The 14,551-nt window shown below is 37.5% G+C and overlaps 3 protein-coding genes across 4 annotated transcripts in view; 1 reads left to right on the top strand and 2 right to left on the bottom strand.

Moving 5' to 3' along the window:
- The first annotated feature begins 235 nt into the window (after positions 1 to 235).
- LOC132792265 (fidgetin-like protein 1) overlaps positions 236 to 14,551 on the top strand; it is a 26,266-nt gene continuing 11,950 nt past the window's right edge. Inside the window, exons 1-7 of the mRNA XM_060801550.1 lie at positions 236 to 555; positions 617 to 1,220; positions 1,284 to 1,396; positions 1,454 to 1,587; positions 1,639 to 1,928; positions 1,985 to 2,404; positions 2,471 to 2,621. Of these exons, the coding sequence (XP_060657533.1) occupies positions 428 to 555; positions 617 to 1,220; positions 1,284 to 1,396; positions 1,454 to 1,587; positions 1,639 to 1,928; positions 1,985 to 2,404; positions 2,471 to 2,590 (1,809 nt within the window). The 5' untranslated portion in view covers positions 236 to 427 and the 3' untranslated portion in view covers positions 2,591 to 2,621. The remainder of the gene's footprint in view (positions 556 to 616; positions 1,221 to 1,283; positions 1,397 to 1,453; positions 1,588 to 1,638; positions 1,929 to 1,984; positions 2,405 to 2,470; positions 2,622 to 14,551) is intronic.
- Positions 3,038 to 14,551, bottom strand: part of LOC132798513 (vascular endothelial growth factor receptor 2) — a 22,190-nt gene continuing 10,676 nt past the window's right edge. Inside the window, exons 2-15 of one of the 2 annotated variants that reach the window (XM_060810392.1) lie at positions 9,188 to 9,509; positions 9,024 to 9,129; positions 8,719 to 8,949; positions 8,476 to 8,659; positions 6,671 to 6,903; positions 6,540 to 6,580; positions 6,322 to 6,473; positions 6,194 to 6,233; positions 5,280 to 5,445; positions 5,051 to 5,205; positions 4,678 to 4,987; positions 4,488 to 4,614; positions 3,980 to 4,085; positions 3,038 to 3,917 (exon numbers count right to left, since the gene is read on the bottom strand). In XM_060810392.1, the coding sequence (XP_060666375.1) occupies positions 3,567 to 3,917; positions 3,980 to 4,085; positions 4,488 to 4,614; positions 4,678 to 4,987; positions 5,051 to 5,205; positions 5,280 to 5,445; positions 6,194 to 6,233; positions 6,322 to 6,473; positions 6,540 to 6,580; positions 6,671 to 6,903; positions 8,476 to 8,659; positions 8,719 to 8,949; positions 9,024 to 9,129; positions 9,188 to 9,460 (2,475 nt within the window). In that variant the 5' untranslated portion in view covers positions 9,461 to 9,509 and the 3' untranslated portion in view covers positions 3,038 to 3,566. The remainder of the gene's footprint in view (positions 3,918 to 3,979; positions 4,086 to 4,487; positions 4,615 to 4,677; positions 4,988 to 5,050; positions 5,206 to 5,279; positions 5,446 to 6,193; positions 6,234 to 6,321; positions 6,474 to 6,539; positions 6,581 to 6,670; positions 6,904 to 8,475; positions 8,660 to 8,718; positions 8,950 to 9,023; positions 9,130 to 9,187; positions 9,510 to 14,551) is intronic. The other variant, XM_060810393.1, reaches the window with a different exon arrangement.
- Positions 13,824 to 14,551, bottom strand: part of LOC132798451 (facilitated trehalose transporter Tret1) — a 3,000-nt gene continuing 2,272 nt past the window's right edge. The window contains exon 5 of the mRNA XM_060810310.1: positions 13,824 to 14,507. Within this exon, the coding sequence (XP_060666293.1) occupies positions 13,891 to 14,507 (617 nt within the window). The 3' untranslated portion in view covers positions 13,824 to 13,890. The remainder of the gene's footprint in view (positions 14,508 to 14,551) is intronic.

The following is a 14,551-nucleotide window of genomic DNA, read 5'->3' as shown; positions in this document are numbered from 1 at the left end:
AAGTTAATTAAATGGCAGTCACAAGACTTATTGTCGCAATGAAAATCAATTAAAATCAATTAAAACGAATTAAACACAAATATCACACATATTTATCCAATATATTACAATGTTTACAGCAAATTAATTTTTTATTTAATTATAAATATACATTTATTTAAAATGATTTGCTTTCGAATTTAAAACTAGTAGCAACCGTTTACTTGATCTGTTGTTATCGACTTACAGTTAAAACAACTGGCTATCGATATACAGCTTGCAGCCGAACAATTGCTGAATGCTATGGCAGTAAAAGGGCTATTGTTGCCAGACTACCTCAACTTATCGATTTGTTTATCGACGCACCACCACTTCAGATCTCCGAATAGCCGGGAAAGTGACATGATTTTCTAAATTGCATTTAAATTGTGCGCAAACAACAAACAACATGTCCAACGATCAATGGTCTGAGATTTTCTCGGCCAATGAAAATTTATGGCTGGACAGAAGTTCAAGTGTAAGCAGGAAACAAAATGCTTGGCGTACGCAGAAAATTCTGTTGGCTCACGCAACGCGGTAAGTGGAGAATTTACATTGCGCAATTAGAAATAGATTCATGGTTTTTTATTTTCGGCAGCAATTTAAATGAAGCTATGCACTATGAGATACTTAAAGATCATCAGGATAAACTTGAAAATTCGAGCAATGCAGAGTTGTACATGAAGGAGCGTTTAGCTAGTTGTGAACAGCTTTTAGCGGAGAGTCGTCGAATTCGTCATAATACAAAAATTGCTGTGGATTGGTCGCAGTTGCCTTCAAGCTCCTCAACTTTTCTACATTGTTACGGGAAGTATGAAAGTTGCCGGGGGGATGAAGTCACAATTGATGAACTGCAGCCGGCAACGGCAACACCTAGTGGCAGTGGCAACAATAGCACGAGCGCTAACAGCAACAGCAGCCATAACAGCAACGTGACCAGTTCCAACAATAGTTTCACAAACAGCAACAACAACAACATTAATCATAACAGCAACAACAACAGTAATCATAACAGCAACATGACTAGCCGTAACAATGACATGACCAGCCACAGTAATAACGCCAATAACGGCAACAACAACAGCAGCCTTAACAGCAACAGTATCGACAACAATCAATTAAGCCAAAGCCACCTAAATGCTTTGCCAACTTTTGAAGGCTTCCGCACTGCAAGGGAACAATTAGTGCTGCATGATGCGCAGGTAAAGTAACTGGCTTCATTTAGCTAAATTAAAGAAAACACTAAAACACTTTCGGGTTTACAGAAAAATAAGCAAAATCCGAGCGATTTAATGAACTACGGCAAGAAGAAATCGTTGGGTGGTCGAGGACGTGGGGTAAACGCCAAGTTTGTGCAACCAATTGGACAAAGTGACAAGTAATTACCTGCCAGACTGCAACTGTATTCATTATTTACTTCAAACTATTGTTTCAGCAATACCAGAACGTCCTCCGCCACAACTGTTAATCCTGTTGCTGCTCCCAGTGTGTTGCCCTCCCTGGCCCACCTGGATCCTTTGATGGTGGAGCAGATTACACGCGAGAGCATGCACAAATATAAAACCATTGGTAAGGGTCAGCTATGCACATTGTTTACCAATTCACCACTTTAATCTGCAGCTTGGGAGGATGTTGCTGGCCTGGAATATGCCAAGTCCACGTTCATGGAGACCATTATACATCCATTACAGCGCCCGGATCTATTCAAGGGCGTGCGTCGTCCGCCACGTGGTGTGCTGTTGTTTGGTCCACCGGGCACTGGCAAAACACTCATAGCCAAATGCATTGCCTCGCAGTCGAGAGCGACGTTCTTCAGCATTAATCCCTCGTCGCTTACCTCCAAGTGGGTGGGCGAGGGCGAGAAGCTGGTCAAAACGCTATTTGCTGTTGCAGCAGCCCATCAGCCAGCAGTAAGTAGTTCACAACTTTTTTGAGTTAAAGCTGCTTTAAACTTTGTGTTTTTCAGATTATTTTCATGGACGAAGTGGATTCGTTGCTGTCCCAACGCTCGGATAATGAACACGAAAGTTCGCGACGCTTGAAGAACGAGTTTTTCATACAATTGGATGGCGCTGCAACTAATGAGGATGAGAACATCATGATTATAGGCGCCACAAATCGTCCGCAGGAATTGGACGAAGCGGTGCGACGTCGTTTTGTGCGACGCCTTTATGTGCCGCTGCCTGTGACGCAAGCGCGACAACAGATTATCACCAATCTGTTGAAGCAAGTGCAGCACAGCCTGAGCGATGAACAAATTGAGGGATTGGCCGAGCTCACAGAAGGCTATTCGGGTGCTGATATGGACAGCTTATGTCGTTATGCTGCCATGCAACCGCTGCGCTCACTTAGCAGCTCACAGATTGATTCAATTGATGCACAACAGGTGGGAGTGGCAGCATTTGAATAATTGTTCAGCAAATCACTTTAATTGCTTTTCTTACTCATGCAGTTGCCAGCGGTCACCATGTCGGACTTTATGTCCGCTTTGCAACATGTTTCGAAAAGTGTTTCTCCGGAAGACATTAAGCGTTATGTAAGCTGGAATGAAATCTACGGCATCAAGTATTAACAAAACTACAACAAACCGCAAATGAAACCTGGTAAGTTTGCATTTCCCATTTTAATTTATATTGCTTTGTTTTGCATACTTTGCGGCGCTCAAAACAATTGTATGCTTAATCCTTAAAATATTTTCAAATGAATAATGGGGAGAAATGGTAAACTTGTTAATGAAACTTCTGTTAGCAGTGTTGAGGTTGTAATTGTATTGCACTGTGTTATACATAAATTCAGTTAATGTGGTGGCAAAGCGTAAATGTATGCATATTGTGGGAACGCTTGCTTCTTATGTTCATAAAGTGACTTTTAAAGTTGTGTACTGCACTTGTGTTCGCTATATAGTTTTATACCAGTTGTTGTAAGCCCTTTGCTTTCAACCCATATTGTGGGCAAACCTTTCCGCAATTGTGTAATTATGCTAACAATTAACAAGCAAAACGCACGTTTTATTAGGTCTTGTATGCCATTGTTTTATTTAAGGAATAAACGTACAATGCATAAAATGCTTATTAGAAATATACAGATGTATGTATATATTATATACCCTGTACATATGCTTGTACTTGTATTTCTCTAGTTCTATTTGCACTTATCACATGGTTTTCATTGAAGTTTCTCTTACATCGAGCTTTGGAATGCTATCGACTCTGTTTTCATTGTTTTCTCATTCACACACAGACTTTTTAACTAAACATACTACACACTACAGGGTATTATTTGAACTCACAGCACATCAACATTTACATTCGTATACATCAGATTTAAATAACATTTAGATTTCGACTAGTTTCTAGGTGTGTGTGGCTTTTCTTTGTTTTTTGTTTTGTTTTGAAGGGGAAAAAAAGGGGAATTATAAAAGTTGGGTTTGTTCCAATAGCTGCCTTGGCGTATGCTTTATAAAAGCACATCAATCGAAAGGCTGGAATAGTGGCATGAAAATACATCTAGATATCTATTTAAACTATTGTAATTAACTAACAAAAACTCTACTCTTTAATGGGTGGAAACACGTAATCATCGCTTAGACTATTGATGTCCACATAGGTGGTCTTTGGACTGAGCACCTTGTAGAGGGCATCAAAGGTGGGTCGCTCTTCCGGCTCCTCCAGCCAACACTGCAGCATTATTGTGTACACTTGAGGCGTACAAATCTCGGGGCGTTCCAATCGATTGCCCGACAGCAGGAATGGTATCAGCTCGCTGTTGCTTATCGTCGGATATGGCGATGCGCCCAGGGTGCCAATCTCCCAGAGCACGACGCCGTAAGCCCAAATGTCACTCTTGCTCGAGTAAACATTGTCTCGAATGGCCTCAATCGATAGCCAGCGCAATGGCAGCTGCATTTGTAGATTTTCATTACGCATTAATTGCTTTTCATTTCCGTAATTTACCAACTCACCTTTCGCGTCTTTGTGTTTGTGTAGATGCCATGGCGGGAGAGTCCGAAATCGGATATCTTTAATGTCTTGTTGCTGTCAATAAGCACATTACGTGCCGCAAGGTCGCTGTAAAGTAACATTTATTTAGCATAGTTTTAATTGCGAATCGATGCATTAATTGATACATTCACTTCAACTCTAACTTAACTGTAAATGAGTGCAATGTGCGGGGAAATTGTATACTATATTCCTTGATTAATATTTTCACTATAGATGAACTTTACAAGTACATGAGTTAGGACTCCACAGGAGTGCAATACTCAATTCGACTTTTCAATTCATAGTTCTACAAAAAATCAATTTTTACAACTACAGTAGAAAAGAAATTCATGTCAGGGAAAATGGTAGATTATGAGTATTTAAGTAAGACTTTCACTTAAAATCAATTATAGTAATATGGAGGGCAAGAAATCAATTTACTGCTCGATTGCCTTTAATTTGCATTCATTAATATATGCTTTAACTTACCGATGCGTAATCTCCTGCTCTTCGAGGAAACGCATTCCGTTTGCAATTTGTAGTGCGAAATTGTGCAGCTCTTTGTTGTCGAGTATGTACTCGAATGGCTCCTCATCCTCCACAATGGTGTATGTGGCTATTTGTGATACAATAAAAGGTGTAAAGCAGAAAACATTTTTCTCGTTCGTTTGTTACTTACTTTCTGAAAAAGATGGTTTCGCCAGCCTGTTAAGAATGTCACTGTCCATGACATCGCCATTACCAGCGTAACCGGATGAGTTTGTAGAGGTAAAAGATTTGTCTTGCTCATGTTGCAAGCTCTGACTCGATGCCTTCAACTCGATGTAGTTGACTGCCTGTTGCTTTGGCATCGATGTTGATGTTTTATGGAATTCAACTCCAGCTCCAGCTGATCCAGAGTTCAGGCGAACTGGGCGACAACTTGTGGCATTCGCATTGCGTGTCTTCGGCTGTCCCAATTCCTGGCGCACGGCACGCAAATAGTTTAGCTAAGAGAGATGCAAATTTTGTTGTTTGAAAAACATTCTCTTATTACTTCCGGTTTGACTTACTAGATTGCCACGGCCCACATACTCCATGATCATTAAGTAGGGCGCACGAATCGTGCAACAGCCCAAAAAGCAGACCACATTATGATGTGTGCCCACGCCCTTGAGCATCTCGATTTCCGATAGAAATTCGGCCACTTCATCGGCCGAGGGATTTGCTAAAATATGCATAGTGAAAATTATTCAAATTGTTCACATCGATTGATTGTTGAGCTCTATTTCTCTCTCCTACCCTTAAGCTGCTTAACGGCCACAATAGTTGTGCCACGCATGCGACGCAAGTTGATGGCGGTTGCCTCGTGCACCCGACCAAAGGCTCCCTCGCCCAGCATTTGTCCAATGTGTATCGCCGAGTGTGGCACCTCGAATATGTCCGCCAAACCCAAAGCCTGCGATTGCTGTTGAGTACACACATATGTATTTATGAGTTCATCGTATCGATTAGTCTAAAATTTGCATTTGTTTTAAGCCCAACCTCAAATGAGTTTAGCCTAATGTCTTAATAATCCCCTTCTAAATTGACTGCGAAACTTCTCGAACAAATTTGCTAACCACATAAGCTAATGACTTAAATCTTGTGATTAAATTAAAGTAAAGGCTAATAAATACATTTCTACATTTAATTTAGTGTTGATAGCTCTCGCTAGTTTAACAAAGTAAAGGAATTTCGTTTATGTCATTTGCAAAATGGAATTTTCGAAGCTAAATTGCAATTTCAAAGAGTTCCATTTACAAGCTAATACCTAGTCTAGATTTGACAATGGCATTTTAATTACTTTTCAATTACGCCTGAGTTGCAATTAAATTTCACTTGAATTTCTTTGACATGCGTGTAAAATTTTAGCTGTATTAAAATGTGAAATGTGAAATATTCATTTATAATTGGTATTTTTTATACTCTGAGGTATACTTGAAATGTTTTTACAAATGATAAGAATATAAATATTTTCAACATGAGCACAAAGCTTTGCAGTGCATTAAAGTGCAAAGTTTATCAAGCTTGTCTCTTGCCAATTCAAGGAATTGTAGTAGTAGTAGTTGTATTTAATTTTTCGGTATTTTTGCATTCTATTAAATAAGTTCTGTGAATGTGTTTACATGCTTGTCTCATGGCAATTTGAAGGAATTTAGTTCTGTTTCGCTTACCTCCACATATTTGTCCACATAGTTGATGTTGTCCTCCATTCTGCAAGCGAAGAGAATAGAATTTCAATGATGCCATAACAGTGTGCCAGGCACAAGGTGAAAGGCAAAAGGAATATGGAAACACTCACTCAACGGGCGCTGCACCAAAGGATTGCATGTAAATTTGCTCCTTCTGCAGCTGAGCATTGTTCCTCGCTCGTCGACGTCGCATCAGCAGCATTAAGAGTCCCGTTAAGATGACGGCTATCAGCAACGTGGCCATAATGATGAGTGAGTTGCTCTGCATTAGCGATAAACGGATTAAATTTCAGGTCCACAAACAAAACTCTCGCAAAGTAAAACGTACCAAATTAGCATCGGTGCTCAGTATCAATGGATGGGCGGGAACTGTTTTGTGATATAGAGATATGAAATTTCGTTGAAGCATTCATGAGAGCTCATTGTGTAGTTAGGCAAGTAATCCCGGTTCTTACTCACCTGGCACTTTTGTTACACTTCGTGGTCCCTCGCATCCGTTTGCATCAATGATGAGCGCCTGGAGATTGAGGGAGGCTTTCTCCTTCAATTGTTTGGCCAAAGTTAACGTCATGTTGCCGTCATATCCTTTGCTCGTGGGCTTAAAGTGCAACTCACTGAGATTATACATCCGGTTATATAGATTCTTCAGTACACCGCCCCAAGGCAGCGAAGGATTGCTCTCCTCGTTGATTCTGTTAGTAATTAATTAAGTTTCTTGATTTTACTCTCAGGTCTTTGGCAAATAACCGCAAACTTTCCGCAGACATGAACCCTAAATTCATGACTAGCCAAGGTAAACAACAGAGGAACCGCAAGGCAACAACTCTAAAAAGCTGGCATTGTCTGGTGTTTTTTGAAACTATCTTGAATAACTTTTAATTTTCGAAAGTATTCTGCATACTAATTGTGATACAAATTGTTGCTTTAAATTCATCTAGATGAGTTACTGGCAATTGTTATACTTTTAATCTATTTGAAATACATTCAATTGCTTCATGCAAATGAATTAAATATTTTACATTAAACTGAACACAGTTTTGTCTAAGTCAAGGCAAATATTTGTCCGAATAAATTACAAATGCAATATAATATAAATGTTGTATGAAGTGCATCATGATTTCTCAGCTTTACCTGAGAAAAATAGGAAAATATTTTTTTAACTGTTGTTAACTTTTGTTAAGTTACCTGCTGCCCATAGGATACTGGGGTATAAACATATAGCTAGCAATTGTTGACACATACAGTTTTTATGATTCCTGAAAATGTAGTTGCTTTGTCTGACAATTTGGTATATTTTAGTCAAAAAAAAATTAAGTATATCAAATAAATCTTTCGGTATATTGAAGAATTCGTATATGAAAAAACGCGGATCTTAGTTGCTTTGGCTAAAAATCTGGTATATTTTAATATATCATATTTTCAATATATACCAAATAAAACTTTCGGTATATTGAAGTATTTTTGTGGTATATTTTTTAAATATATTTGTAGAATATAGTTTTATTAGGATACTCCACATGTTTTAAAAGTGGAGCAAATTTCTTTTTATTTAATCAATCTAAGAAATAAGATCGCAATTGATCTGGGCATAAAATTCAAGTTCTTCAAAGACTTTATTGAAATGTGCATTCGATACAAGTCGAATAAAAATGGTAACTTTGTTCAATATTTTTGGTGCATACAATAATTACTGAAGTATTTATTATTCCTGAAAGTTTAATTGCGTTCAGATAAAAATTTTAGAAATTGTTTACTACTTATTAACTACTGTGGTATATTTTGCACTCTATGGTATATATTGTAGTTCTATATTAATATACCAAATAAAGTCTTTTGTATATTTCTGATATGTTAGTGGTATATTTTAAGTATATTTGTAGAATATGGTTCTATTGGATACATGTAACGGGTATCTAACAGTCGGGTATTCTCATCGAAGGAAAATAAGTAAGAAAGATACATTCAATTTGTTTTGAAAGTGCTGCAAACATCTTAAAATGTAATCAATCTAAAAAATAGGATATCTTAATCCTTTTGCTAAATTACTTTTCAATCGTAATTGTTTTTCTCTACTGCATTACTGTGCAAATCAATATGAAGTTCTTCACACATTTATTGCAATGTGCATTGTAAATTCTTTGATTCCCAACATAATGTTCACTTTGCAACAGACAAATGGAACAAAGTGAGCAAATGAATGTCGAAAGTACTAGGAATTTGTGATGTGCATGCATTAGGAATACGATTTTTGAGTACAAACTCACTTGAGTTGCATTTGATATGCCTGAAGTGCCTCATGGGGATGAGTCTCCTGCTGTTGACGCAACTCCTCGCCGGCCAGAATGGTGAAGGCAATGCTGATGGTATCATTGGCCTGCATTTTGGCTCTGGCCAAGATCTTTGGGGGCGACGGCGTCATTTGGCACGAACATTTGCCAGCCACACAGTCTACGAAGTTCTCAAATTGTTATTAGTTTGAAAATTGAAAAGCAGATGGGTAAACTTACGTGGTATGAAAACTCGCATGGAGCGACGAGCTAGCAAATTGGATGTTTCCACTGTAACGTTGTACTGGCAGCCGAACATGTAATTGCAATCGACAGACTCGACATTGGGATTGGGGCTTTGTGGCAGATAAATGTATTTGCTAGGTTTTCCCTTTATAGTGTATTCACTGCATGGGGCATCGGGGCAACGAGTGCTATTCACAGCACTCACGAGTACATTGTATGTGGTGCCTGTAGATGAAAGGTTTTTAAATATATTTTGTATTCGTAATGCTATTGTTCTGTGTTCTGTGTTCTGGGCTCACCTTTCGGCAAGTTGTCCTGCCAATGCACCTGTAATCGTGGGATTTTCTGCATGTACAAAGTGACTTCTGTGGTCAGATTGCTGATTTCCGGTTTTATTGATTTAACCTGTATCGAATTATTTCGTTATGTTTTCCCTTTTGAAATGCAAGCAAGGTTTACTCACATTCAATGTGTCGAGGCTATTCATCAATCCTTTGACAATGGTTTTACGATTTTCTGTTTTATTTCGATTATTATTCAATGTTGTCGACTCGGTTTCCGTCGACATATTGCTGGTAACTTCAGAAGCTAGGTCGGTTGGCATTGAAATTGTTGTGGAGAGAAAGGGAAGGCGGCTGAAATTCCGATTGGCCACAACAACACCGACCACATTTCCCAGCAGCAACGAGAGCGCTGTGTACGAGATGAAAATGTTATAAAATTCCAAACGCAGCATTCTTGAAGTTGCCTCTGCTCATAGTTTCGATTAATAAAAGCCAAATCTTCTGAAATTAAACATGGAATGTGGATTAATGTTGAGTCATTAATTTGGCGAGCATATTATTTAATGCTTGCAACATTAGCTCGACTCATTTAAAGAGTTTGACACTAGAAATATAATAGGATTTAATAATATTCAAATGAATGCCATCAATTGCCAATAAGTAGCCATTGAAGTAATTGACATTTGCGGTAAATTGTGAAAAAATCAACAACGCAACAATTTTTATTAACGAAATTTTTGTCGCTTTCTTTCAAAGTGCTTTTTGCCATCAACACTGGCAACTTAATACAGTAGGGAAATGAGAAATGAAATCGATATGCAGTTAAATACACAACAAAACACAACACAAACACTAATTAAGATAATTTGTGAAAATTAATTAGCTGCATTCTCTTCTGTCGCACATAGTTCGCTGTGGTGGCACTTAAATCAAATTGCGTATCCGCCCCGTTGTTGGTAGCTAAGCAATTGCTTATTTCTCCCCACAACAGCAGCTGAATGACATTTATTATTTGTTTTTATTTTTTCTGAGTTTAGAAATGGCCAAATCAATCAATATTTACACTAGAAAAAGGCGATTTGAATAGCAATTAAAATTTTCTACTATAATTAAAGCATGGAAAGAAAGACTTCAGTTAGGACATTTTCATTGAGCTTGTTTACTTTCAAGTTTAATAATTGAAAAGGGAAAATTGCAATTTTAAGGTTGCTGCTATTCAGTTGTATGGACTCAGTGCTTATTGTAAATAAATAATGAATGAAAACATGTTCGTCGATTTATGAAAATTTCGCTTCAAGGTTGATCATTTTCTATTCAAGTAGTAAGTAACTGCACTTTGCTGCACTTTGCTTAACATTGCTTTCAAAGTCAAGGCACTTGTGCGAATAAAATGAAAACAATTTAAGTTTCACTTAGGTAATTTAAATTGTTAGTAAAACAAACTAAAACACGCGACAGCAAAAAGAAAACAATAACAAACGCAAACTCAAGAGGAGGCGCAGATACGTGTGTGTGTGAGTGTGGCAGTATGTGTGTGTGTGTGTGCTGGTGTTTGTCTGTGTTTAATTTTTTGTGAAAAGCGACTTAAGCGCAGCAGCCGTACAACGGGTGTCTGCCGTGTGGCCAACGGGTGTCCAGGGGTGCCACGGTGCGTATGATTATTATTTAATTACTTGGCTTAAGTAGGCGAGGCGACAAAGATACCATCACACACTTTCTTGGTAACAAAGCCGGAATACGCTTCCCTAAAGTATCACAATTCAGAATTGCTGTTTAAATATTTATTTTAATATATTTTAAATCGAAAATTTTATGTTTAAAAAAACAGTAGGTTCACTCTTCTTTTTACCTCTAAAAAATATATTTAACCAAAATTGAAAGCGCAATAAATAGTCGTTGAATAAAGCTTCAGAAATATTTCGAATGGAATTTCCCACAATATAATTTAAAGCTCAAATATATGCTTAAAACTTTGCTCTTTGTTGTGCTCTTTAAAGAAGGTTTAAATTTAAAAAGGCAAGAGCAATAAATAGCCGCTGTATAATGCTACAAAAATAGTTCAAATGGAAATTCCCATAATATAATTTAATACTAACTGTGGCAAAGAACTTCGGACTGATAACTTTTGAATTATTTTTAGAGTGAGATTGTACTTTAATTGTTTCGTGAGACTCTAATGAAAAGTTATCTAACACAAAAGTAAAGAATCTGCAGAAATCTTAGACTCTTCAAATATTTATAAGTTACCTCGCATCACCTGCAAATATTCTATTCGTTTATCAAACTTGGAATCAAAATCGAAAACTAATTGATTTCGATATGAAGTATCATTGTGCTTTCATATCGCATTCACATTTTGTGTGTACTTAGATCGAAAGAAAAGCTTCAAAGGCTCTCTCAAGCATCTGGCAACAAGAACGAAAATAATGGCCGACTAAGTAGTATCTCGACAGTTGTGAACAGAACAAAAAGTAAAACGTAGTATTGTTATCGTTAACTCACAATCATAATGATTCATCAGAATTGTTGAAAAGAGGGAGGGAATCTAAAGAAAATAATAAATATATGTTTGCATTTGATAGTCACAATTTTGTGGCGAGTCATGTTGATAACAATAAAATATGCTCATTGAATTGACATTATACATTGCAAATATACCGCCGCTAAACATATCCTCACAATATTGTGGCTTGCTTCCCATTCTCGGATTTTTCACGACGTCATTTCTTTCTTCTTTTTTTTTGCCTGCCCCGCCTCGCACATCAAACAGCGAGTCAGGCGACAACTAAGTGATTCCCAGAGTGGCATGAGAAAAGCAGTTGTGGATGGGGCTCTGGAGGAGAGTATAATTCTGACACTTGCTGAACGTTGTTGAGTCGACGCTTTAGTCCGGGAGGGATTAATGCGCGCACTTATAAATAATAATGCTAACAAAGCTAATTGTTGACACGACATTAACAGCAGCAGCAGCAGCAACAGCTACTGTCTCTCAGCCAGCGGAGAGAGAGGGAGATAGAAAGAGAAGGCAGAGAGGGAAAGGTAGAGAGGCATACGTCGACAGCCTGGCCACCAGCTAGCTCATAAATTAAGCCATGTCACAACGTTTTTATGGCTTGGTAGCAGTTCGTTTGTTTTGGTTTAACGCCGTCCATCCAGCACACTCTCCCCTCCACCGTTCCTCGCCCCCACTTAGCCACCTAACGCAAACAGCGCCCATCAACACAGAACTCAGAACACGCCCCGAAAAGAGACTCTGCCTTTGGCCATAAATGAGAACATTTTATTATATGCTGATGTGTAGCAGCTGTCTACTAACTACATACGTTTAACGACCAACTCTAGTGACTGGCTTTATTTCGCTCAATTTCGTCACTATGGTAGAATGAATTGCTAGCGATTTGTCTTTTATAATTGAATAACAGACATAATTTTATAAGTAGTCAATGATGCATTTAAGAAACATGATTAGTGTTTTGCATATTCTGCTTCACAAGTGACACAAAAATTATACTATGGAAAAAAACAATTAACTTTATCCAAGTCACTTTTGTTTTTAGAGCAAATTTTATTCTACTTGTTGCTTTCTTTCTATGAAATTACAAAGCTGAGAAGCTAACATTGTTAAAGACTTGCTTCAATATTATTATTCATTTTTTTCGGAATCGTTCTTAATTTAGTTAGTTGGTTTCTCATTTTCAAAAGTGATAATTTATAGTATAACAGAAATGATTTTCAGTAGTCAATGATGCATTTAAGAAACATAATTTTTTTTGTTAAAAATATCAAAGGATACAAAAAAACGATTTAATTTGACTAAATCGCTCGACTTTTATTTTACTTGTTGCTCACTTTCCATACAGATTGAAAGGATGAGCAGCAGACATTGTTGAGAACGTGCTTCAATCTTACTATTCATAATTTTGTAAATAATTTTTTGCTTAGATAGTTTCTCATTGTAAATTTTCCCTACTTTAAAAAAAATATTAATGATTTGTTTGAGGAAATAATAATTATAGACAATAATATCAAAGAATAATCACGTACAGAAAATTATTTATTTTGTCTAGGTCACTTTTCTATCTTTTATTTAAGTTCTTGTTCCCTTTTCCATAAATATTGTAAAAATGAGCAAATGTTTTTGCTGCCTCATTAAATTATTCATGAATTTCTGATTCATTTTTAGTTTAGTTAGTTTGGTTTTTCATTTGAAACAAAAGTGATTGATCAACAGCATGTAAACTAATTAGAATCAAGAATTACATTAAAAGCATAGTGTGAATTACAACACTTTGATTAAATTGTATAGGCAAAATTTTTTTTGTAGTTCATTATGAATGTTGATAGTCAGAAATGGCAAAGAGAATGGAACTAAATTGGCTTATGCAATTTTTGGGGCAGTAGCCGATATGCGATCGAGTTGAATTTGATAAAGCAAATAACATTTTATTGCTTTAAATGAGTCAATATTCAATTTCATATTTTTTGTAGTCTCTTGGCAACAAGCAAAAGCATTTTACCAGAATAATCTCAGACTATTTCGTCACTAGTGTTTAGCATACCAAAACAAAGTACTCAGTATATAACTTCTAGTACAATAACTCGTGAGTTTAAATGACAAACTTTTATCTAAAGTCTTAAAACTATTTCACAAGATATGCGACGCGCCTGTTAATAAATTGTGTTTATTAAATAAGCCCAAAACCATAAAAATCTTAAAAGAGCAGCCAAAAAATATTATCTCCGAGCGAGACGAGCCCATTTAAACAAGCTGGGAATTTCTTTAAATCAAAAAGAAGAGTTTAAAACGCAAATAGATTATGTTTGCTTAAGAAAAACCTTTATTTAGCATACACTTAAATGTAATGGATGAAAAGTGAGAGCTTCATATGATGGATCTGCCCTTAGTCTCCTCAAGGAACACGGAGACGTAGAAGAGGCAGAGAGCGCTGACCGCAGCACAACCCCACATGGTGGCAGCCAGACCCAAGTAGTGCATCATCAGCGGGAATACCTTTAGGGAAGTGAAGGCAAAGAAGCTCAAGCAACCGAGACACGCACTCGTGGCCACAGCTCGAATCTTGTATGGCAAAACCTCAACCAAGACGACCATAGTGACCGAGATGACGCCCACATTGGCCACAAAGATGATAAAGGCCATGATGGAAACAGGCAACCAAGCAGAAAAAGCAGATAGATCCACTTCGGTTTCCTCCGCGTAGAAAGCGTAGATGCCAAAGGCAGCGGTGCCCAAAGCGCTGCCAGCACACGAGACCACCAAAAGGATTTTACGACCATAACGATCCACAAGATAAATGGAGGCCAATGTGCCCACAATTTGGACGGCGCCAATGATGATTGTGTTGGTGTTTGGCTCCAGTTGTGTGTGCACCGTCTGGAAGATGTTCGACATGTAGTTGATGAAGGCGAATGTGCCCGTAAAGATGTTGGCAATCATCAGCACCAATCCGGTGACTATTGCCTTCACAGCTGTCTTGTTGCCTGCGATTCAATTCAGAAATCAATATTCAACTGTTAGAGAAGTT

The sequence above is a fragment of the Drosophila nasuta genome, chromosome 2L (assembly GCF_023558535.2).
Source record: "Drosophila nasuta strain 15112-1781.00 chromosome 2L, ASM2355853v1, whole genome shotgun sequence".
Lineage (NCBI taxonomy): Eukaryota > Metazoa > Arthropoda > Insecta > Diptera > Drosophilidae > Drosophila > Drosophila nasuta.
Note: the sequence above shows the minus strand (reverse complement) of the source record. Positions and strands in the feature narration are given on the sequence as shown.